The 25,881-nt window shown below is 32.2% G+C and overlaps 2 protein-coding genes across 2 annotated transcripts; both read right to left on the bottom strand.

Moving 5' to 3' along the window:
• Positions 1–1,598: 1,598 nt before the first annotated feature.
• LOC106386790 (histone-lysine N-methyltransferase ASHH3-like) lies at positions 1,599–5,496 on the bottom strand. Its single transcript, XM_013826603.3, has 12 exons — positions 4,222–5,496; positions 4,019–4,148; positions 3,825–3,939; positions 3,624–3,723; positions 3,196–3,274; positions 2,920–3,091; positions 2,760–2,840; positions 2,245–2,398; positions 2,084–2,111; positions 1,893–1,983; positions 1,760–1,808; positions 1,599–1,683 (listed from the first exon to the last, which is right to left on the bottom strand). The coding sequence occupies exons 1-12, from the start codon at positions 4,237–4,239 to the stop codon at positions 1,612–1,614; spliced, it is 1,089 nt and encodes a 362-aa protein (XP_013682057.1). The 5' UTR covers positions 4,240–5,496; the 3' UTR covers positions 1,599–1,611.
• A 258-nt stretch (positions 5,497–5,754) lies between these two features.
• LOC106388357 (F-box/kelch-repeat protein At2g44130-like) lies at positions 5,755–7,090 on the bottom strand. The gene has a single exon (XM_013828408.3). It carries the CDS (start codon positions 7,088–7,090, stop codon positions 5,918–5,920), a length of 1,173 nt encoding a protein of 390 aa, XP_013683862.1. The 3' UTR covers positions 5,755–5,917.
• Between the last annotated feature and the right edge of the window lie 18,791 nt (positions 7,091–25,881).

The following is a 25,881-nucleotide window of genomic DNA, read 5'->3' as shown; positions in this document are numbered from 1 at the left end:
AATCATTTCGTTTTCAAAAAGATTTTTTCTGGAATATTCACGTTTATTAAAAATACAATAAATATCATAACTAAATTAATTATTTATTTTTATTATACAGTTTTCAATATCTATTAATCAATAGTATTTAATCAATTTAAATATTAACTCAGGAGGGAGTACAAAGTAGTTGTGTCGCCATCTTTCCCCATCCCCTCCTGCTTTGAGTTGATGAATCAGAACCGTATACTCACTTCACCACTACCACGCGAGTCGTCAATTCGTTAACAGTAACCGGCGCGTGGGTTTCAACCAGTGTTTTAAAACCCGGACCGAACCGGCAGTCGGACCGGATTGAACCATGAACCATGAACCAAAAATAATCTGGGTTGGGTTAATGCTAAAACCCAACTAAAATCAAACCACTTAAAAATCCCTATCGAACCGTCAAAAACCCGGGAACCGGCGACCCAATGAACCGGTCAAACCCCGGTTTGTATATAAGCCAAAATTTTGTTAATGAAACAATTAATTTTCTTCTTTTTTAAGTAAAAAATAAGATTTATCAAAGATTAATAAAGTATCGTCTCTAGTCTTTTTCTTTTGTCTTCTCTAAAACTCATAAATTACAAGATTCACAAAGTTTAACATTCACGTCAAGATATTGTTTTTGTCTACTTCTCACTTTAAAAAAAAAAATTATTTCATGATCACTTGTTTTGAAGACTTTAAATAATTAAAACATTTTCGTTTCTGAAATTTGTATTTCAAAATATAACTTTTACCTAATGTGTATATAATTTTTTTTAAAGGTGAAGAAGATGTAGAGTAGTGATAACATCTGCGAATAAAGTTTAAATGTGCTTTTCATATTGATTTTAGATTTTAATTTTAATTTTTAAGTTTTTCTACACATTATGCCTATTTAAACATTTTATTTGATATAATCTATTTTTTAAAAAAAAATATGCATATTATTTATAAAATATCATTAAATTTAGTTTAATCTAAGTAAACCCAATCGAATCCGGTTCAGACCCGGTCGAACCACAATGACCCATGACCCAAAAAATTTCCGGTTTGATAACCGGTCCGGTTTTAAAAACACTGGTTTCAACCGACAAAAATGGTAAATTAATAACAAGAGTCCCCACACTTTTGTGTGCTATCATCTAACTTTGAGAACGAGTATGTCCAGATATTAGTACATATAATAAAAGAAACCATTCAAGGTCATTATATCAAAAAGCACAAGCCCTCCTATGAGTTCCTTGAGAAAATTTTCAAGAAAGTAGAGTAGTCTTTTGAAACAGCAACAGTACAAGCCACAAGTTCATCGTCATCTTGAGATGCTCACGAAAAAAGAAATGAGAAGAATTACAAATATGGTTCCAGGTAGATACCTTACAAACATTATATCATGGTACAACAACAAACTCACTGCACCAATCCTCAAACCAAACTGAAAGACAGATGTTGCGTCAGTTTACCAAGACAGATTTGTTCAGCTTTCTCAACGTTTCTTTCCAAAGAAATCTGCAGAAACAAAGCTGCAATGATTACTTAATAACTCTATGCTTCAATAATAAAGTGAAATCAACCAAAGAGTTTTAAATCACCTGAAAAGCAAAATCAGTCAGATAAAATCTCCCAGTCTTCTTTCGACAGGTCGATAAACTCAGTAACACCATCCTCAAACATCACCTAAGTTAGAACATGTTAACACAGGTCTTATAGCAAGAGTGATATTCCCAAGTTAGAAGGTGAGAACAAATAATACCGAGTGCTTTCTTGTAACCTCATGAAAACGTCTAATGATGCCAAAACACCTGAAAATCTCTAATATACGTTAGAGAAGAGTATTATGACATGAGCCAGAAAACTAATCCAAGGAGCCAAAAGTTTATACATACCTATCGCTCGTGGGGCGAGATAACCTGATCACTACACCAATACAAGTACGAGGACATGATTGCTCTTCACTAAGATTGTTAATTAATGTTCCTGGAGAGACGATGGAATCCAAATTGATTTTCTTACAAACCAAAACACACTAAGCTAAGCTTCTCTCGCAAATAGAGTAGAAAAAAGAATCCATACTTACCTTCATGTATATCTCCATTATGATGAACCTAACCAAAAGTGGAAAAAACAAATAAGTCTCTACAACTCATAACACACAAAATCTTAGTGAATGTGAAACTATGCCATGGCAAAGAGAAGATCTATATTTGAATCTTCTTTTCAGATAAATATTCAAAATACCGGGGGCAGTGTCTGCTGAGCCAATTCAGATACCACGATGTTACGAGTTTCTTCATCCGGGACTAATTTAGGTTTGTTTGGTTTCACCCCAAGCTTCTTTCTGCAACCTATTGCTCCACAATGGCAGTCTTGATCTTCACCAAACGGAACAAACCTGCTCTATTTCATTAGTGTCACCACTCAACAGATTTTGGACTTACTCGAAATGATACCAGAGAAAGCATAAGCTATGAAACATGGGGATGATCATACACTCAGATATGTGTTAGTAAGGGATGTGAGTAATTATCTTACTGACAGTTATAAGTCAAATGTTGTCCTTTACTGCACAAAACTGATTCTATTTCATTAATTAGTGTCACAACTCAACAGATTATATAAACTTGGAAAACTATGAAATTCTTACTTTACTAGAAATGATACTAGAGAAAGCATAAGCTATGAAAACATGGGGATGAACATAAACTCAGATATGTGTTTTTAATGCAAACTAGGATGAGAGAAAATCATCTTACTGATAGTCATAAGTGATATGCTCTCCCTTATTTATGTCAGAGATGGCAAAAATGCCGATTCTTGTCTCACCCTCAATTATCCTGATAGCAAGCAAAACATGACCAAATGATAACTTTGGTCGAACAAAAGCATAAGCAATAAAGGTGACAAGAAACAAACCATGTCTGCATCTGCGTATTAGGGTTGCAACTATGATTGATATATCTCGATTTATTTCCCTTTTTAGTGGCATCAATCACCATATTTCTGTTTATCTCACACAGATAGAAATTTGTTTCTCCACGGCCTTTCATCTCCCATAGCCTTTGTGCACAAGTCGCATCATCTATGACTACATTGAGGTAAAGATTTGAGAAAAAAAAAACACAATTTTAGCAAACAGGTTGTAATATATTCAGCAGAGAGGCAAAACATCAAACAGTATCACATCATCACCTTCTCCTACATATTCAGTGATAAACTCTCCTTCTTGGATGTATTCATCTGCTACAATCCCTGATCCACATTTTTTTGTCTACAGGAAACAAATAATATAAAAACCAACAACCAAAAATCAAAGCCTAACTAATCTTAGGAAACTGATACATAACAAAGTTAGGGTATTTTATTCAATGATATTAGTGTTTCATTTTATTAATTATGTTTTCATAAATTATATTCTATGTTAGATAGTTCAACCTTCTTTTTTTTGCATTAGGGTTTTGATTGAGTTGTACAGGATGGTTTCTAAATTGATTAATAGGAAACGAACTTCTAACAGTTATCTTCAAAGAGAACTTAGGGTTAAGAAAAAGCTTATCCTAGATCTTTGTAATTTCTTAAGTGAACAAAGGTTCATATCAAAAAACTATTAATTCATTTACTTGAATTATCTTTAACTTCTTCACACGCCGTTGTTGGAAAGGCTTATTGTTACACTCATTCCCACAATAGCAATCGGATGAACAGCTTGCGTTTAACAACCTACACAAAGATTGATTTTTTCCAAGTTGAATGTACTTAATCATGGTTGTAAATGCTCTTTAGATAGTTCAATAAAGTAAGTTGTATAAACTGATGCATACCCACAATCACAATCACTCCCACACACAACTGAAGAAGAGCCATGGGACAAGGCACAAGAACAGAATATTCCATCGTCCTCAGCCTTTTTTTTTGTTTTCTCCGACACGTATATATCTTCATAACTATCTAAGGCGATAACACGTGAAATCTCCAACAAAAATTTCATATTTTATAAGATTAGTTAAAAGGATACTGCGCTTGATGTAGGTGTAAGGAGTTGGTTTCCCTTCGTTCAACCAATCCGGCAAGGAAAACTCCTCTGATTCTCCAATATTCTCCAACAACTTGTTGAACACTTGTCCTATGGGGTTCCTGTCGGAAACCTGATACAAACATCTCGAAAATTTCAAACAAGTATATAGTTAGAGTAAGAGGAGATTTTTTTCACGAACGAACCTTCTTCGAGGCAGGCATACCGAAAGTTAGATTTCTGGGTCTTCCTTTTTTCGAGAAAAAAAACCCGAACTTTCGAAACCCTGATAACGTAAAATGTGGTTGGTGGTCTCGTTGTTGAAGACTTGAACGAAGAAGTAGAGGACGCAAAGGATAAAGGTTAAAACTGTAAATTTGGTGTTTACTTACTATGTATAATTGCACCTCTTTGACGTAAAGGGTAAAAATGTAAATTTAAGTAATTCAAAAACGCGTTTGTTATTGTTCAGCTCTGGGGCTATGATGGGCTTTTGAACAAGCCCAAACCAAATAGTTGTAATATTGTTGCGTTATGTCGTGTATGTCACACATAAGTACATAATTTGGTCGTTGTAAACTTGTAATCACATTTTTATGCTGCTAATCTATTTTTACGGCAAATTATTTTTTGTATATTAGAAAGAGTTTACAAAATTATAATACAACGCATTAGACTAGACAACCACCAATGAAGATGCACTAGACTAACATAGATTATGTTTAGCTAAGAGATGAGCTGGTGTATTGTTTGCCCGCTATACAAAAATGAACATTGGTTAAAAGACAAAGAACCAACATAGATATAGTTACATATGTTCTTGATATTGTGATATTTCACCCTGTTATTGATGACATCGATCAGAACATTTGAGTCACCCTCAAAACATATAGTTATAATCCATGGTTTCTTATGTGTTCCATAACATCTAGCAGTGAGCTTTGCTTCAGTGTGGTGATAAAACTATACAGAGTCCTACAAACTCCAGAGTACAGGCAAGCCTCTGTCGTTTCTCAATATCCAATCTGCTTTGGCTTTTGCTGTTTTTGATTCTGGATTGATTTGAGTCTTGATGCACCAAAGGATACACTCGTTGGGCCGGATGATCATTTTCTAAAGGAACGAACACATTTGGTCAGGTATATCTGTTAAAATTAGAAACACCGTTTTTAGTAAAGAATGAAGTTTTTCTAAATGGAAAATGAATATTGGATTTATGAAGCTGGACAAATACAAGTCTAATGAATTGTAAGTTATTCGTTCACATATTAATATACAAACACTAAAATAAGAATTTACCTCATTTGAATTTCTCTCTAAGTTTTTCTTATTTCGTCGAAATTAATTAGCCTTTGTTCACATTATTTGTTTTATAGTCGAAACTTGCATCAAAGTTGCATTTGTAGTTATCATTTGGTGGCTTTGTCCATCTAGGGAAATTATAGCATTTGCCTCATTTGAATTTCTCTCGAAGTTTTTTTCTTTTTCGTAGAGATTGATTTGAGTTTGTTCACAACATTTGTGTTATAGTCGAAACCTGCATCAAAGTTGCATTTGTAGTTATCGGCTGGTGGCTTTGTCCATCTAAAGAAACTGGGCATTTATGTTCTGCTGATTACTTTCTATCTGGGAACACGTATGATAATCTCCTAAGGTGTGAATCGTATCTATCCACTCAACCACGTTAGCTCTTGTATCCTGAACAACTTGTTTTGGTATACATATTTGTCTCTTGAAAATGACACTGCAACCAGATTTCTATATTCTCCATTAGGATCCAAAAAAGGTAATAACCTCTCGTATATGTTGTATTTCATTTCAAAATGCTTTTGAAATGGTCTTCCAAGTTATATATTCATACGAGGAGTCAAAGGTTATGCTGCTAATTGATATATCAGACTTTCAGACATAGATTGAAGCATGTGAGAATGGAAGTGTGGAGAAACCAAAAGGTATGTCATTGACATGACTCCACTTTCCGGCATTCTTCTCCGTTGTCGTCTTCATCAACAATCCTTTAGTCTCTCTTCTTCCGCCGATCATTACCACCGACTCACCTCCAGAGCTTCCGACGTAAACCGAACTTCCACTCGTCGGAAGCTGTGTAACTTCAACATCCAGATTCCATTTTCTCGAACCGTCTCTACTTTCCCATTGACGCTGGCTCTGTAACTCACGGTCTGTACTGAAACGACATAACCTAGAGGAGCCTCTAGTGTCTACAACGGTGCGGCCTCTAGGGCTTGTATCCGGAAACGGCCATGCGTTTTCGATTCTTGACCATGACTTTGTCATCGGATCATAAACTTCTCCGTCCTGTCGGAACCTCCCTTGAGACTCCGTTGCGTAACCGCTTAAAACGCAGAATCCTACCCCCGTCCCCATGGCTAAACCTTGACATTCGTCTCTTCCTTCAGCCATCCATGCGATCGTTGACCACTGGTCTTTCTCCACGTCGTACACCTCAGCTGATCTTAAGGCGTTCTTTTGCTCGTCGTGTCCTCCGGCGACGTACACTTTTGTAGAACCCACGGAAGCGCAGGCGAAGAAGGAACGTGATTCCTTCATCGGCGCTCCTCGTCTCCACCTCCTCCCGCTTCCTTCGAGAACGTAAACGTCTTTCACCGGCTGTAGCGTCTCCGGATCCCACCCGCCGATGAGCAGAATCTTCCCTGCGTCTTGAACCGCGACGCACTCGCAGAAAAGCGGGATCTGCTGCTGGGGAAGCGCGACGCGGTTCCACGTGGCCATCGTAGCGTTGTAAACGCTCAAACCAAACCGGGGCGTGCCGGAAACGCGTTTCTCACTCTTCTCCTCCTCCACCACCGGCAGTGTTGGCGGTGAAAGCGGTTGAACGAGGCAGAGGAGAAGCTCTGCTTTGCCGCATCTCCGCCGCTCTTTGATGAATGAAGAGTCGGAGAGTAAGCTTCGCCAAGAACGGCAAACGGATCTCATGGCGGATTGAAATTGGTACGGAACTCTGACCAAACACTCCATAGCTAACTCCGAGGGTAAACCGGGAATCAAATCTTTTGAAACTTCCTCAGCTCTGTTACTCGACTTGTCCATAATCATGGTTGTGATCAAAGATGAAACAAATAAGCTTTTGAAAGTATTGAGTTTAAGTGTAAAAATATAAAAAGGGAATTTAAGGAAATGTGATTTGTTTTGAAGTTAAGCAAGGTGGCAGGGCCTTTATATAGGGAAGGGGGTGGAGGAAGAAAAAGAACTCTGGTTAAAAGTTATTTCCCAAAAAGTAACAAGTTTTAGATTTTTGAGTTGTTACACGAACATTTTCTATATGTTTAAGATATTTTTTTATATTTTTAAAAAATATTAAATAAAAATATTTAAATTGATTAAATTTCATTGTTGAAAAGTATATAATAAAGTTGAAGAAAAATTAAATTATAAATATTTATTGAATTCTTAATAAGAAAATCTTACTTTCGGAAAGACGACGGTTCGGTGACTATATATCAAAAACTATATATCAAGATTTTGTGGTGAAATGTTCAAAAAAAATAAAAGGATTTTGTGGTGCATGTTTCTGAAACGCAAACGCAGCTCATTTCTTTGGTATGTACTTATGTTCAAAAGCAGCTCGCGTTCTTGTAAAACTAACCAAAACAAAGATATCAATTTATATGTTATGAAAACCTAATTAAACCATTAAACCGTGGAAACCACATTTCGTTTTGCTATTAAAATTGCGGAATCGTTTATAGTTATAAAACTAAGTGTTTACCGCAGTCGGGCATAATCTTCTTACAATTACTTATTAGTTTATGTTTATTAATTCACAACAAGCTTGATAAGTTATTATTTACGTTTTTTAAATCAAACATAAAATTATTTATTTATGACAAAAAATTTCATTAAAATATATATGTTTAATATTGTGTTAAAATTTAAAAACACTTACATATTAGATATATATACATATTAGATATATTTTAGAAAATATATTTATAGAAATGTTTTTACTCGATTAATATTTAATTATAAATTGTTTTATATCATAAATTTTTTAAATTTTATAATATGAAAATAATAATAATTAATTATCAATTGCTTTATATCTTAATTTTAAACTTTTATAATAGAAAATATTATTTCAAGATAACGACATAATATATAAGAATTATCTTATTTTTTTGAAAAAAAATTTATTATTAATATAAATTCGTTTTTAATTATATATAAAAATTCATTAAAGCCATCACTGATTTTAAATGCTATAACTTTCAATGTTAGAGTTTGGATACGAAAAAAATCAATAACTAACTATCCGCACATACTAGGTGTTTTGTCCCCACATGCATGCATAATAATTTTACGGATATTTATATATGTAAATATCATCATCCTAATCAACTATTTTTATGTTGTTAGTTATTTTCATTTCTACAACTTTTTCTTCTTATTTTTTCCGTTTTATTTTTATCTTCTTAAATGCAAACTGAAATCTGTAAAACAATGAGAATGGTAACCTATAAAACATGCAATAAAATAAAGCAAATAGGTAAGCCTTTTTTTAAAACCCTCATTACTTCTTTAGATTATTTTTTTAAACTACCAATATGTATGGAACTACAAAAAAAACTTTAAAAAAAACTAAAATAAAAACAAAGTAAGTAAAATAAAATAAAATAAAGGTTGATGATAACATAGAAGAACTCTTAAAAGGGAACTGAGATAATAATGCTATTTTCGGTTAGTCGATAAATATGCACATAGATTTATCTTATTATTTTAATTTATTTCGTTATAAAGGAACTAAGTGATGATCATCATCAGATAATATCAAACATAATTAGGTAAATATCAAATAAAACATTATTATCGTACACGATTCTTTCTTTCTTTGATAATTTTTATTATAGTTAATTTATAATCAACTATATAAAAATAAATCTAATAATTCATTAGGTATCAACGACATTAACCAATCTAACTATATTATAATAAATATAATATTCATTTAAGAAAATTTAACATTTGAAATCATTCTAATTTTTATTATAACTACTTATATATTAATACATGTATTACTAATTAAAAGAATATAGTGATAAATTATTATTTATGTTTTCATTTGAATATTTTAATGTATTATAAACTTTGAATTTTTTTTTGTATACTATATTCATGATATAGAAATAAATCTTAAAAATCACTCATTATTTAGTTATGTATTTTCTGTTTTTTTTTTAAATTTAATTTTAGATAACAACACGGTATATATATGAATTATCTTTTTTATTTTAAAATATATTTTTAACTTTTGGATATTTCTTATAATTGTGAATTTAATCATTTATCTAATAAAAAAATAAATTTGTTTTTTATTTTGTGGCTAATTATATATTTTATTCGTTAAAAATATAAACGATATTAACCAGTCTAACTTTCAATGTGAAAATTTGAAAGTGAAAAAAATTATTTTGCAAATAATAGTATAGGCTGCGTTTTTAATATGCAGTATTGTATAATTATTTCTTTCTACCATAGTATTTTAACTTGTCATTCAATAATATCATGACCACGATGAGTTATGATTACGCCACATTTAACTCTTATCTTGTTTACACATACAATATTGAAAACGAATATAAACGAATATCTCATCTCATGTTACTTGTATAAGCCATTCCCTTTCAATTTCACTCATCCGGTTCTGTTATCTTGACGCAATTTCCTTTATTAGGAATATATTTTGAAATGTAGCTGATCTGATATAGTTCACGAATATATGTTTTTTAGATTTACTTTTAAAAGAGGAAAATCCTCTGTATATTAATAGAAACATTTAAAAAGTTATAACATGTAATTTGTATTAATTAAAAAAAAAATGATATACTGAGTTGTCACGTGATTGATTGGAATGCTAATTTTGCTTACGTAGCGGCTTGAGAATCAATTGAGAATTTTGTTAGTCCAAAATTAATTTGCTAGGGAATGTTGTATTATATAGTAAGTCCATTATGGACGTTCATTTATCAAATTGAAATTATTATATATTTTTTTCTTAAATAAAACTTACGGAATTACCTAATGTGATTAAGATATATATGGCACGCAGTGCAAGAAACCAACCATCGTTTGTTGTCCATATGGACACGGAGCTACCAGTTTAGTTTACAGAGTCTATATGAATCTGTTTATTGCTGACAAAAAAAAAAGATATATATGGCAATAAATGATTTAATTAATAAAGATTTGCTAACAATCTATATATTTTTATCATTTTTGTTTAATTATTTATTATTGAAATAAATTACACAATTACATTAATCATATAATAAAATTTTAGGTTTTTTTTTGTATATGTTTTATTTTGAATTTTTCAAAACGATTATAAATTACTAAAACTGATAAAAGTCTCACATAAACATTTGTGATCGAAGTTTAATTTTTTTTTTCAATAATAAGATACAATGATTATAAAATCATATGAATAACTAATTTTATTCTAACACTACAAGAAAACAGGGGGATTCTGATGGCCGAAATCGTCAGAAATTCGTCGGAATAGACCGATTCCGACGAATTTCTGACGAACCTGTCCGTCGGTATCGTTTTGTCGGAAAAAAAAAAATTCATCGGAAATTCGTCAGAACTTCCGACGACTTTCTGACGAATACCGAGAAACGTCATTCAGACGAACTTCCGACGATATTACAATGCAGACACACGAGACCAGAGTTCATCGGAAAAACTATTTACCGACGGAGAACGTTCCTCGGACAATTCCGACGTAGTGGATTCCTCGGTGTATTCCGACGGACATTGGTCGTCGGAATATACCGACGGACATTAGTCGTCGGAATATACCGACGGATATTTGTTCGTCGGTATATTCCGACGGAAATTGGTTCGTCGGTAAATTTCGACGGATATTGGTCCGTCGGTATATTCCGACGCCCAGAGTTCGTCGGAATATACCAATTTTAAAAACGAATTAATTTTGTATTTTTATATATTTTTTTATATTAAAAATTAATTAATAAATTAAAAAATCAGAAATTTAGAACTAATAATATTATATAATTTAAATTCATACAAACCGAAATAGAAAAAAAACATTCAGAAAGTTTAAAATTCATACAAACCGAAATAGAATAAAAAAACATTCAGAAAGTTTTAAAAACCCGAAAAAAACTAAGATGAACTCGAAGACATCAAACGATCTAGCTTCTGCATTATCTCGGTGTTGAACTTCTTCTGGGATGCCAACTCAGCAAGGATAGTGGCATTCTCCGAACGGATAGTGGCATTCTCAGAAAGGATAGTGGTGTTATGCTCCTCCAATGCCCCAATCCGTTCATCTTTGTCATGTAGCTCCTCGAGAATCATGGGATCGGCATACGGAGCTTGCGAAGAAGATGCCGGATACGAAGAAGCACGGCGGGCCAACCCAACTAAACGGCCTCCTTTCCTTTTAGGAACCGCCTACAAAAATATTTAAAGTTAGTAAATAGGGACAAATTAGTAATCTACATTATAAAAAAATATATTAATAAAAAAATTACCTTTTCAACCATCTCATTTATTTGCAATAGAGACAAGTTGGTTGAAGCTCCCGTAGAATCGCCGTCATCAGAGAGAGACTGAGATTGAGATACTATCTCAGCTTCCACCAAATCAACGACACCTTTGATCACGGGGTCCTGAATTTGACTCGTCGTCTTGTTAGTGTGAGCCACCTTAATGAGTTGGAGACGATCAACGGGATTACCGTCATTTGCTTCGATCTAAAAAAACCGCCATTATTAGCCAAGGAATATATAAAATATTTATTTAAAAAATAAAGATAAATAATAATAAAAAACTTACAAGTTCATCCTCCTTAGTAGACATAGAGCAAGCGCCGAGGTTGTGCACATACATACCTTTCCCGCCACGATCGCTCTTCCGGTTCTTGGAGTTCCTAGAAGACGTCTCTGCAGTTTCTTCCTTCTCCCAATGAGCTATCAACTGCTCCCACACCGTCCCGTTGATGAACCGTGGCCTCTTGTTCTTCTGCCAAACTGTCTTCCACGCGTTTATCTGCTTCGTATAAGAGTCCATGGCCTTTTCGTTGAATTTCTTACGGACTGTTTCCGTAAGATCGAAGTGCCAGTTGAACTCTTGCTACAAAACAAACAAAATTTAATAAGTAAATATATTTAAAAAAATGTAAAAACTTTAAAAAAATGAAGAGTTACTATACCGCAAACTGACAAAACCACAACTCTCGTTCGTCGGAAAGGATCACACTCCACTTTGGATATCCAAAACGGAGCATGGAGTACATCATCTGGTTGATGCTCCGGCTAATGCCATTTTTCGACTTGGTGAACCTTTAAAAAATATACAAGTTAGTAAGTTAATTAAAGGAAAAAAACATAATGGTACAAATAAAAAAAATACTAACCAAGTGCTATGGCCTCGTCGTGGGTTGGGTTGGAGAACCGGGAGATGCTCTCGACCTGGTTGTTGAACCAATAGATGAACTGGCATGACCCCCGGATCCTGTTGAGCAGCAGCGCGAGGGGCAGCGGGAGCTGGAGCGGGAATTTATACGCGGGAACCAAGTCATGAGACGATCCTGATGCACGGGAACTGCCCACCGAACTACGTCGAAGACGGGCTGCGAGGCGGGGTTTATCCTCGGCCCTAAAAAAAAAATTAATACATCAAAAATATTTTCGTCTCATTTCAATTTTTAATGTTTTCATTTATATATTTACAAAAGGTTTTATAAACGTTTTTAAAAAAACTATTAAACCTTTTATTATATATGTATACACAATTATAAAATGTTTTATAAATGAAGAAAAATGTTGTTAAATATTTATAAATTTTTTTAAAGAACGTTTTATTATACATAGTTTAGTGGAAACTTATAAAAAATTATAATAAATTTTAAAATTTTTATTATACATGATTTATATATATATATATGTATACAAAATTATAAAAAATTTATAAATATAGAAAAATGTTGTTAAATATTTTTTAAAAATTTTAAAAACGTTTTATTATATATATTTCATTACTGGAAACTTGAAAAACGTTTTAAAAATCAAAAAAACGTTTTAAAAAATCAAAAAACGTTTTTAAAAATCAAAAAACGTTTTTAAAAATCAAAAAATGTTCCAAAAAAAACTAAAACAACAATCCAAACAACAATCCTAACTTATATATCCTAAACTATCAATCAAACAACCTAAAATCCGAGATCTAACTTCCAAAACCCTAAACAATTGAGATTAAAGAAGGTTTGGGATGATTCTTACATGATTTAGGGTTTGGGGAAGTGATATGAGGGTGAGAAGAGGATTTGCCGGTGAAGGGAGGTGGATAATGGCCGTATGACTCACATAACTACGAAGCCACGCTGCAAATCCGTTATCTCTAAGTTGTCGAAGCTCATCTTCTGTTGCATGCCTGTGAGTCATACGCAACTCCGCCATATATACACTATATACAAAAATATTATCAATATGAAATAAATTTATTGAATATTAATCTAACAATAAATGAATAAATATTTTTACCTCTCATATTGTAGAACATCTTCACAGTTGGTGAGCAAATATGTTTGCAAATGAGCGTGCTCAGTGTCCGTAAGTCTCCGCTTCGTGAATTTTCCACTAAGTCGTCATATTTCCTTGAACATGCTTGGGACAGTAACATGATATGTTGCTCTCTCCCCTCTATCATCATGCCGAGCAGGTCTTCGGTGTTTTGTATGCACTTCTGGTGGAAAATAATTTTCAGCAAAGATTGCAGTTTCTTCATTGATCACCTGTGCCACTATAGATCCTTCCCCCCTGCTTTGATTTTTGACCATCTTCTTCAGATGATGCATATAACGCTCAAAAATATACATCCATCTGTACTGCACAGGACCACCAAGTTCCAATTCTTTTGCGAGATGAATAGCAAGATGTTCCATTACATCAAAGAATGATGGAGGAAATATCTTCTCAAGGTTGCACATGCTGACTGGTGTGTTTGTCTTCAAATTATTAATACTCTCTTCAGTCACTACTCTGCTGCATAAGTCGCGGAAGAAAACACTAATCCCTACATAGATAAAAGACATATATAATTTTCGTAAGTATTAAGTTTTTATAAGCATAATTGTTAAATATAAAAATAAATTAAATTGTAAAAATATTAGATACCTGCAATTGCTTCATGAACATTACGTGGCAATAATGCTGAAAAAGCAAACGGAAGGAGGCGCTGCATAATTACATGACAATCATGACTTTTCAAGCCAGTAAACTTTCCTTCGCTTCTATCAACGCAGTTCCCCAAATTTGATGCAAATCCGTCAGGAAATCTCACTTTATCTGTAATCCAATCAAAGAACTCTTCTTTTCTAGCACCATCCAGCCGATAAATGGGAAAAGGGGCCGTACCGTTCTCATCAACGTGAAGTTCAGAACGATCACAGATATCGACTAAATCCAACTTTGACTTCAAATTATCCTTCGTTTTACCTTGGATGTTAAGGATTGTGTTCATCAGATTGTCGAAGAAGTTCTTCTCAATATGCATGACATCTAAATTATGCCGCAATAGATGACTCTCCCAATATGGCAGATCCCAGAAAATACTCTTTTTGTGCCAGTTATGTAGCTCTCCAACTGCACTGACTCGAATGTTTTCATGTCCACCTACATCTGGCGTCCTTTCTGCATCAAAATACCTAAACTGCTTCAACAAATCTTTCCCACTAACTTCCTCAGGTGGACCATCAAACACCTGCTTGTTCTTCGTAAACGAAGTCTTACTCCTGCGGTATGGATGATCAGGTGGTAGAAATCGTCTGTGACAGTCAAACCAACACGTTTTCCTTCCGTTCTTTAGTTGGAAAGCATCTGTGTCATCTTGACAATATGGACATGATAGCCTCCCATGTGTTGTCCATCCAGATAACATACCATATGCTGGAAAGTCACTTATTGTCCACATAAGTACTGCCCGCATCTGAAAGTTTTCTTTGCATGAAACATCGTATGTCTCAAAACCATGCGCCCATAGTTGTTGCAACTCATATATCGGTGGTTGAAGAAACACATCTAGTGATCTTTTAGGATGATCTGGTCCGGGGACGAGAATTGAGAGAAACAAAAACTCTCGTCGCATGCACAAGCTCGGCCGTAAGTTGTACGGTGTCACAATAACTGGCCATAGAGAATACTGTCTTCCATGCTTTCCAAATGGGCTGAAACCATCAGTAGATAATCCAAGATAAACATTTATTCTCTCTTCAGCAAATTCTGGATATGTTGACTGGAAATGTTTCCAAGCCTTCGCATCTGAAGGATGTCTAATTTCACCATTTGTGGAATGCTCTGCATGCCATCTCATTGCTTTTGATGTGCGCTCACACTGATACAACCTCTTCAATCTTTCCGTCAAAGGCAAATACCACATTCTTTTGAATGGGATCGGAACTCTTCCCCTCGTCTCCTGATAACGAGGTTTCCCACAAAATTTGCATACATTTCGTGTCTCATCCGCTCTCCAGTAGATCATGCAGTTGTCAATACATACATCTATCACTTCATACGGTAGTTGAAGACCGGCAACAAGTTTCTGAACCTCGTAGTAGGAACCCGGTGCAAGGTTATCCTCAGGTAGAATACCTTTGACAAAATCAGTAATCGCATCCATACATTCTTCAGCCAAATTATAGTCTGTCTTAATACCCATTAATCTAGTTGCAGATGATAAGACTGAATGACCATCTCTACAATTTTGATACAAAGGTTGTTTTCCTGCATCCAACATGTCAAAAAATCTCCTAGATTCGGGATTTGGTTCTTCCCCTCTATAATGATCATGTACCATCTGCTCAGTACCTACACCATAATCAATATCCGTTCTAGATTCTTCTAACCTAATATCAGGCTGAAGTTCACTAACAGGTTGAGGTTCGCTAGTACTACCATATTCATAACCAGTTTCCCCATGAAGGTACCAAACTTTATAATTACGTGAAAACCCTTTCATATACAAATGAGTCCAAACATCAAATTCTTTTATAACCTTATTATTATTGCAAGTAGAGCAGGGACATCTTAACATACCACTTTTTGCATCCGGTTGCTGTTGAACAAGCCTCATGAATTCTCCAATCCCTTGAACGTATTCTTCCGTAAGCAAATTGGTGTTCGGATCCAAATGAGGTTTATCCATCCACGAGCGATAATAAACTTCTGAAGACATGATTTTCACGGAATTGTTATGACTAAAGAGAATGAAGAGAGAATGAAGTGTGAATGAGTTGAATGAGGAGAGGTTGTATTTATAGGAAATTGCTTACGGCCCTCCGATGACTTTCCGACGAAATTCCGACGGATGTAAAGCAGTCCGTCGGAATTCCGTGGGTATTGTCCAATCTCAAACGGCTATATAACGGTCATATATATTTGTCGGCAACGGTCACATGGTTCGTCGGAAATTCGTCGGAAAATTTCGACGGAATTCCGATGACTGTACTGTTAATCGGAATGTCGTCGGAAATTCGTCGGAATATACCGACGAACTTCCGACGACTACAACAGTTACATTTTTTATCGGAATGTCGTCGAAAAGTCGTCGGAAAATTCCGACGACCCTTGTTTCGTTGGAATTCCGTCGGAAATGGCCGACGGAATTCCGACGACTTCAAATTTTTGGATTTCGTCGGAAATTGGTCGGTAATCCGTCACAAACGTCCGACAACATTGATGTCCGTCGGAACCTCCGTCGGAATTCGGCGTGTTTTCTTGTAGTGTAACAGGTGTTTATGTTAATATATATATATATATATATATTTCATACCGTTTAAATTAAACTATACATCATATGAAAATACATACTTATATTTTGTTATCTGCGTTGAATATTTATTGAAAAGTTAATATTTTAATTTTGAATTCTTCATTGTCATTTTTTTAAATGATTAAAAATTATTGAAACCACTAAAAATTGCACATTAAAAAAATCGTTGGTGTAAAATTTTGTTACACAAATATGCAAATAATCATAAAATCATATGAGTAGAAACCTCATTTAATAAATATCCATATTAAAAGTATACTATATATCTATGTTAATATCATTTAAATTTAATTATATGTCATATACGATAGATAAGATTAATTGTTTTGATTTATTTACCCTAAAATGATTGCGAATAAACAAGATCGGTCGTTTGATTTATATGCACACTCCAATTTATTATATAATAATAATTGATTTCTTAGTTATTTAATATATAATTATTGTTTTATTATTTCATAATATGCAGAAAAATATTGCACAAGCCGCAGATCTTAATCTAAGTATGTATCTTTTTAATAATTTTAAATCTTAAACATTTTCTAAATCTCAGGCCAAAATAAAATAACGAAATGAGAATAAATTCAAAAATCAATATTTATATCGAGCAATTACCAAAATGAAAAAAACGATACAAAAAGGAAAAAAATATTGAAGATAGATAGGATTGGCACGTGAACGTAAACTTTTCATAATCATAATTAACTTTTAAATTTCTAAATCATGATTTAAAACCGAGCTGACATAGTTTCATTGTAACCAAATAATAGGCCTGAGATGTTTCGGCCTAAACGTTAGATTCTTATGCGATAAGTGAGTTTTTGACCTAAAATATTTTTAAAAATGAGATCAGTTCATCAGTAAACAAATTATGTAATTAACAAAAAAAATTTTAAAAAATTATTTAAGATCCAAAAACATTAATTCGATCAAGAATATAAATTTTAATTTTCCACACGATATTTTTTAAATAATATTCATATAAATTCACTCTGCGCAATGTGCATGTCTTATCCTAATATCTAATTAATTACGAGAAAACCAGCAAGTTTCTGGAAACTTTATTGAGACAATTTCTTATATTCTCTTAATAACCCCGTCATAATAAACCTTGGATAATGACGCTGTTAGCACTTTAATTTATATCAACTACTCCACTTTTAAGAAAGTTGAATAGTTTCAGGGACTCGTAGACTTATTTTCAAATACATGTTAGATTCGCATAGATATATAGTTTCTGTTTTAACCTAGGTAAATTTTTAGGGTTAAGAAAAGTTTGGTAACTTCATTGTATAATATTCATCAATTGATACTGGCCGCACTATATGTTTTACGCTTTTACCACATTTAAGTATATAAAAGCAGCTGATATCAAGAAAAAGAAGTCTAAAAGCAGCTTGAGCAAAGAGCTTTTAAATTAGTTTATCAACTAGATTACTATATAACTAGATGATAATCCGCGCACGTGCACGGAGTGAGTTTTTATGATAATGTTTGTTTATGAAATGATTTTAACATTTTGTAACAATACAATCTTTATCGATTATAAAATGATGAATACAAATGTTGGTCTCTTAAATATATCATCGTTGTTGAAGAGTTAGCATATTACATCTCATTTTAATTATTTTTAAGATTTCATACGCACAAAAGGAAATTAAGTTTGGCGGATGACACAAATCACCAAAACCAAATAGACAACATCGATTGTATAATGACGAAATGGAATTAGGTTTTATGCTCTCGATTTGTTTACTATTGACTCTCTATAAGTGATTTCATTTTCTACCTCTATAGAATTGTGCTTTCACTCTCGTTTTTGTTTCATTGATATGAGTTAAGTTTTTTTTTTCCACTTATTTTATGAATTCGGTGAATTACACAAGTGTCAATTGAAAAAAATGGACATTTGTAAAAATTAGTTTCACTACATATACATATCTAAGAATCAAAATTTTGAAAAAAAATCACCGGCACACTATATTAACAGGTTAGTATTTAAATCTAATATATCAAGCTGTTATAGAATATAAGTACAGACTCGAAATATAATTGTTTGTCTAGTATATATTCACTAGCTCGGTCTAAAAATCATCTAATTAGAACAACAAAACAAATTACTTATTTCACTTGTTCGGGTAATATCTGAATCCAAACGGGTAATATCCGAACCCGAATGGATATCCGAAGAAAACCAAACATAAGTATACTTAACTCTATATTTCTAATTTATTTCTCTCATTTTATTCAAATTATTTATATTAATGATTCTTATTGCTCAAAATTAGATAATATACATATAATTATAGACAAAATCATTTGCTACTCACTTAAAATACATATCAAGTTCTTGCATTAACAAAAGTTGCATCTAAAATTTCAAAACAACAACTAAATTAGTGTCTTTCTATTTTTAAAGTTTTATTTCCAAATCTATTAATAGTTTAATCTTTTAATTTTTTTTTAAAAAACAGTTAAGTTAAAATATATTTTAAATACAAAAAAACTTAAACAATGAATAATTTATTTATTTTTTTCAAAATTTAAATATCCGAACCCGAACATAAAATACCCGAACCCGACCCGAAGTGTAGAAATACCCAAACGAGTTCTATACCTTTATACTGAAATATCTGATACAAACCCGAACGTGTATCCGAACGCCCACCCTATGATATATGATCATTTGTATCTTGCTTTAACCAAAAAAAAGTTAAACCATTGATCACAAAATATTTAATGTGAGACTTTTACCATTTTTAGTAATTTATAGTCGTTTTAAAAAATTCAAAATATAACATATAAGAAAAAATATAATTGTTTTTATTATATGCTTAATGTGATTGTTTAATTTTTTTAAATAATATAAAATTAAACAAAAAAAGAGAGAGGTTAGAATTTTTATTATCAAATATGTATTATTCATAATCATTAATTGTCATATATATGTTAACCATATTAGGTAATTCCGTAGCTTTTATTTAAGAAAATAAAAATATTCTTTTGTATCCTATTAATTCATTTGATAATAAAAAATATAGTATATGTTTATATGGACCAACTTATTTTTCTAACAATTCTAAGAATTATTTTCGTGATGACACGTGGCTACGAAAACATGTTGTAATGCTCCGGGATTATTATAGAGGGGGTGAAGTAGTCTAGGTTCCCTTTCAATGTCACCCAACAATTTGGTTCTGTAGAAGCAATTTCCTTTGAAAGCATAGCCTTTCCCTTTTTACAAAAAGAAAAAAGGAAAAAGAAAAGTCTTTAAAAATGGAATCTACAACCCTCTTGATAAAGTTCACGAAGACTAGTGAGCATGTTACCAATAAATCATGTTTCTTTGAGAAAAATCTTTTAAACTAAAGAAAACCACTGAACTTCTAGAAGCTTTACAAAGACAAATATGGAATGAGTCGTACTCACTGACGCAATTGTCAATCGATAAGTAGAAACATATAGTGAGTTTTTAATTTATTATAAATAATTTTAATATATAGATGGACATTTTCGTTTTGCATTCTACACTCATCTTACTTGAATAGTCCACATATATTATTCTTTCAGGCAAAACTGTTATATGAGTTATGCTTAATTGTTAATTAATTAAAGTCTTAAGATATCATCTTGTGTTTGTATACCTATTAATCTGTAGATAGAATTTTGTGAGGGAAGTTACATTTGGAAGAAGGAAACATATATATACAACCTGATACCGAGAGGGATTGTATTTTATAGTCTTCTAGAAGGCGTCATGAATATATTGAACTTTATCTCCACTCTTACCAGACACGTCTTAATACAATAACACGTAGACTATGCGATGCACCGACGTAAAGGTATCTCGCGGACTTGCAGCCTCACCCAAGTCATCTCTTCTCTCGACTACTCACTAGCAAACTTGTTGTATACAGCAGAAATAAGTAACTAATTAAATTCATTTAGTATAGTACAAAAACTTTGTATCTGAATCAAGATTATCCTGCCAACTGGCGAAGAATAATGTCTTGTATACATGCATGATGCATGCGAATCGTTACAGCTACATATTTTTTATGTATGTTTTTTCGTTTAAGTTTAAAATGGACTCAGAAAAGATGTTCCTGAATTTTTCTCATAAAAAAGAAAATGTTCCTGAATAGATCTTATAATATGTGATTTTCTTAAGAGAAATGTATTTAGTATGTGTTCCAACTAGTGTTAAAAAAAGTATTTAGTATAGTGTTTCATTTTTATCACAGAGTAAACCTTATTGAACACTGCCAAAAAAAAATGAAATTAGTGGATGAGTATGGGAAAGGGAAATAATAATGAGGTCAGACATTGATAAAGGCTTGACAAGTTCTCTTTATTTCATTTCCCCTTTACATTATTGTCGTGTTCTTCTTCTTCTTCTTTGTCGCGTTCTTCTTCTTTTCTTTTGTCAACTATTCCTCTCTTTTTTTTTGTCAACTTTAACTATTCCTCTCTATTATTAACTAATATATAGTCTTCTATATTTTGAAGCATCCTTATAATTACTGTGGAATGAAAATATAGTCTTTCTACTGCATATTCACATATACATATATCAGCAATCGCCTAAAAAAACAATCAGCCTAGAAATTAATCTTGGCGATAGTTCGTCGAGAAACAAGGGAGACAACTACTAACCTGCTTTATGTTTTCGTATTTTAAGCTATTTTCAGATTTTATCTTTTTGTTTTATGTTTCTTTAAATGGATTTATATTGAAAAACTTTGAGATAACCACGAAACAGAAGAGGGTTTATTTCTTCAATGAAGGTTGATTGATATAAGACTACGATGAAGTGGATTGGTTTCTAATTATTTCATGACACATATAATGGCATTTGAAAATGAAAGTGAAATAAAGTAATACTTAAAAGACAAGAATAGGATAAGGGTTCTAGAAGAGCATTGATATTTATTTTTCCTTTAGGGAGGAGTTGTCGTTCGTTATGGGGATGAAAAGAAGTGGTTCGAAACTGGCAAGCACTTATCTCCTAAACGTCTCTATTGCTTTACGGTTACTAAAGTTTCTTATCTCTTTTCTTCTAGAAGATGAGTATATGTGTTAACTGTAAGTTTGTAACTAAAGACGTCTACGGATATTAAATGTTTAAACTATTGTTTTGAATGGACACTAAAGTTGATCCTGAAATTCAAAGATTGTAAACATTTTTGATCGACCATTCAAACCGGTGTCTCAATCAAGCTCGAGCCCACTGGCCAAATTAGAAATTCATATTGATTTATAATAATTTATAAACCATCCTATAAATTTATATGTTTAGAATTTCATGCCAATATATGAAATAAATCTAGATGCTAGAGTTTCGAATATACCTTGTTATTTTGCAGTAGAACAAATAACAAAACAAACCGAGGTTTAGCACTTCAAATGTTGTGTCTCTACCAATATCCAAACGCACACAAACTAGATCGAAACGAGATGCTAGTGTCGTAGAAATCATATCTCACAAATTGACAAACTCTTTTGTCTCTCTTATTTTTGGGTTCGGCTACGTTTTTTTTATATGGATTACTCACATCATTGCATCACTATATATATTAGGTGCATTGCTCCCGCGCAAACGCGGAGTTATGGACAGAGTTCTTGTTTCATCTCAATATTTGTTAAGGTTATTGTAGCTGTGAATTTTGTGTTTTGGGTTGATCATTGTTTTTCAAGTTTTTTAATTGTTACAGAGTTAGAGTTGTGATGATTAACTGTGTATGCACTGTTCTGCACTCACGAAAAACTAAATTGTGTTAGTAATGTGATTGATATAGTTCGTGGTGTTGTTTGCTCTGTCACTGAAACTTATTGTTTGTTTGTCTTTTTAATTTGTTACTTGTACTGTTGAGATTACCTAAATTATATTAAGGTTGTTGAGAGTACCTTTTGTTTCTGGATATTTTTTCTACAGTTTAGTTGTGTAAGTTGTGTGTATTAAGTAATAATTTTGTTTGTTCTTATTATATTGATTATATGTTTTATTTTATTTTTAAACTTGTTGGTTTTACCGGACCTTTAAAACAAATATATGAAGACTTGTAGAAATAACTATAAAAGGAGTAACAATTAGTATTTGGGTCTTAATGATTTTTAAACGAATATATGTATTTCTCATAAGAAGACAATAGCATTGGTTTTTTGACATTGAGCATGTAAGCTATTTTCATAAGACAAGAGGAGTGAGTAGGTGGACATGTTTGTCTGTTAGGATTGTCTCTTGTATCTCCTGGTGTGGCTGTGTTTGCTTCTCTTTTATTTGATGGGTAATATGTAAACAAAAATCATTGTTAGTTGTATTTATCAGAGTTTGTAACTTACTCTTCTTTTTTGTTTAGGTAATTTCACTGATCTTGGTTGTCGTCTTCTTCGTAAGCATCTGCGAAAGTAAGTTTGTAAATTGTTAAATAGTTGGCCGTGTAGTTTGTATTTGTTTAGCTGGCTCAATGTATGTGTCGTTGAGTTTTAGTTGAGTTGATTGGTTTGGTATATTTGTTTTGAAGTTTATTTGTAAGATTAGACAAAATAGAGGTGATCATTAATGATTCGTCCTTTTTGGGATTCTAGTTTTTGGTGTTTTGATTGTTTAGGTTAATTGTGGTTTCTTTTAAGCTGTAAAATAAAGATTTGTGTAAAATTAGATCGATAAGTAAGAGAGATAAATAGACGACCACAAATATTGGGTAGGAAATATATTTGATTATTGATGTTAGCACAATGTAGATAGTAATATAAAGGGAATTATGTGTTAATTGTTTCTTACGGATCAATGAGGAGACGAATAACAACTCGAGTTGTTTCTTTGGTGAGGTCAGAGCCCTGGACAGAACGGATTTGCCCGTAAATTTTAGTTCAGTTTCTCCACATGTTCATGTATTACTTTCATAAATATATATTAGGTTCGGCCATCAATGTACGAAGTATCATTTATCTTAGTGGTATAAATGTTGGTGTTTATATTTCAATAACCCGGGTTTGAACCATGAACTTGACATTTTTCACACTTTTTAAAAGTGGAACCCACAAAACGCTGACGTGGCGCGCTAAGGAGTGAGCAAAAACTCAACTATTATAATATAGATTACGTGAATTTAATCTAGAAACCTAATACATATATTAGTGGGCCAGTCAAATAGGAAGAGAATACAATTACTCTCATTTACATAATCGTTAATATAAACAGTAAAAACTCTATAAATTAATAATGTTGAGACTATGTTAATGTATTAATTTATAGAGATAATAATTTAAAGAAAATTTCCATTTTAGATTTATATTTTAAAAATATTTTTAATTTAGAAGAATAAACGATTATTCTGTTTCATAATATTATATATTAGTCCATTCTCTAATGGACCACTACCATAAAAGATATCATTACGATCAATAGAACAACAATTGGTTTAATCGAAAATTAAACAAGGAACAGAAAAATATTCCTACTTGTAGCAGGTACATAGTAGCAATTTTTAAGTTCTAAAATCAAGCTTGAACGTAAATACAAATGAAATGTTCTCACGGCTAATGCATCAACTCTTGCTCCATTTCCAACGCATAGGTCCACTTGTCCTTTCTCCAAAAAATTTACTGTTGCGTAGGCCATTCATATACATACAAATATGAGCACCACATCCGGTATCCAATACCCAAAAAGTTGAACCAGAAGTAATAACATTTACTTCTATAACATAAATATCCGAAGATGATATTTCAAAAATCTCTTTTCAGATCTTCCAAATAGAGATTAAACTGAGGAAAATGATGAGACTTCCTAAGATTCACAATCTGGCTTGGCCTACCCTTTCTTTTTTTCTTACCCTCTTGTCTGAAAAAAATTCTGGAGTTTCGATACCATTGAAAGAAGTTCGTTCCATTCAATTTGTTTTTCTTAAGAACTTTTCGCAATGAAAACGAATTATGAGGAGTTAATATCGCTGGAATAGAAGAATATGAAATTTTAATATGATGTTTAGGAATTTGAGAAATCCCAACAATTAAGAAAACTCATATTATATTTAAAACATTTTTCTCAAATTGAATATAATAATCCAAGACCCATATTTCACTAAAATCCGAGTGAGCTTTAGCTCATCGCCCGAATGTTTAGCTATTTCGGGAAGCAACACTTTGCTAATTATATCAAATATAATTCTTGGTTGTCACATGACATCTTAAGTCTTATCCAACTCATGCCTCTAAGCCCAAAACCGTTTTGAAATCTTATTCAAGTAAACAAATCTTATTTCACATGGTAACTATTACCATCTACCTCACTCATGTAACTAACGACACCTTGCTTTGCCAAACTCATCTTACAACGAAACGAGCTTTGATAGTTGATAAGACTATGTAAACATAAAAAATACTTGAAATCAATAGAGGAAATAATTTTAATCTAATTTAATTTACATTTAAAATTTATATATAATATAAAATATAAATATAACTAATACATATCTTTTATGTATTTTAACTGAATTATAAATAATTAAACTAATTTTAATCGTATTAAAATTATTAATTTTTAATTACTAATCAGATAGTCTTTACTTTATTATTAAAATCCAATCAAATTAGATTTCTAATTCAATAAAAGATTAAAACCATTGGACCAAACCAATCTTAAAAACCAACTACACACATCGTTAATTTGATTGGTCTTACACATCCCATATGTGTATCATGTTAATTAAAACCAGGCAGTCATGACATTATGATAATGTTTTCTGGCTAGTTATTTAATATTCATATCCCAAACAAAGAATGCATATAATATAAACCGTATACCAAAAATATACTAATTGCATAAATATGAATGATTGTATCAAACATACTTATCTCATTCATAATAATAATTTGCGCCTTATGCAGAGTGAAATACTTAAAATAATGACATGTTTGCACGTTAAAATTAACTATGTATTTGCAATTTGTTTTTTCCTCTATGTATGAGAACATGTTACAAATTTAATAAAGTATAGACAAAAAGTGAAATGTTAAATAATGTTTCTTGT

Source organism: Brassica napus, chromosome C3 (assembly GCF_020379485.1).
Source record: "Brassica napus cultivar Da-Ae chromosome C3, Da-Ae, whole genome shotgun sequence".
Classification (NCBI taxonomy): Eukaryota; Viridiplantae; Streptophyta; class Magnoliopsida; order Brassicales; family Brassicaceae; genus Brassica; species Brassica napus.
This window is presented reverse-complemented; position numbering and strand designations above follow the sequence as displayed.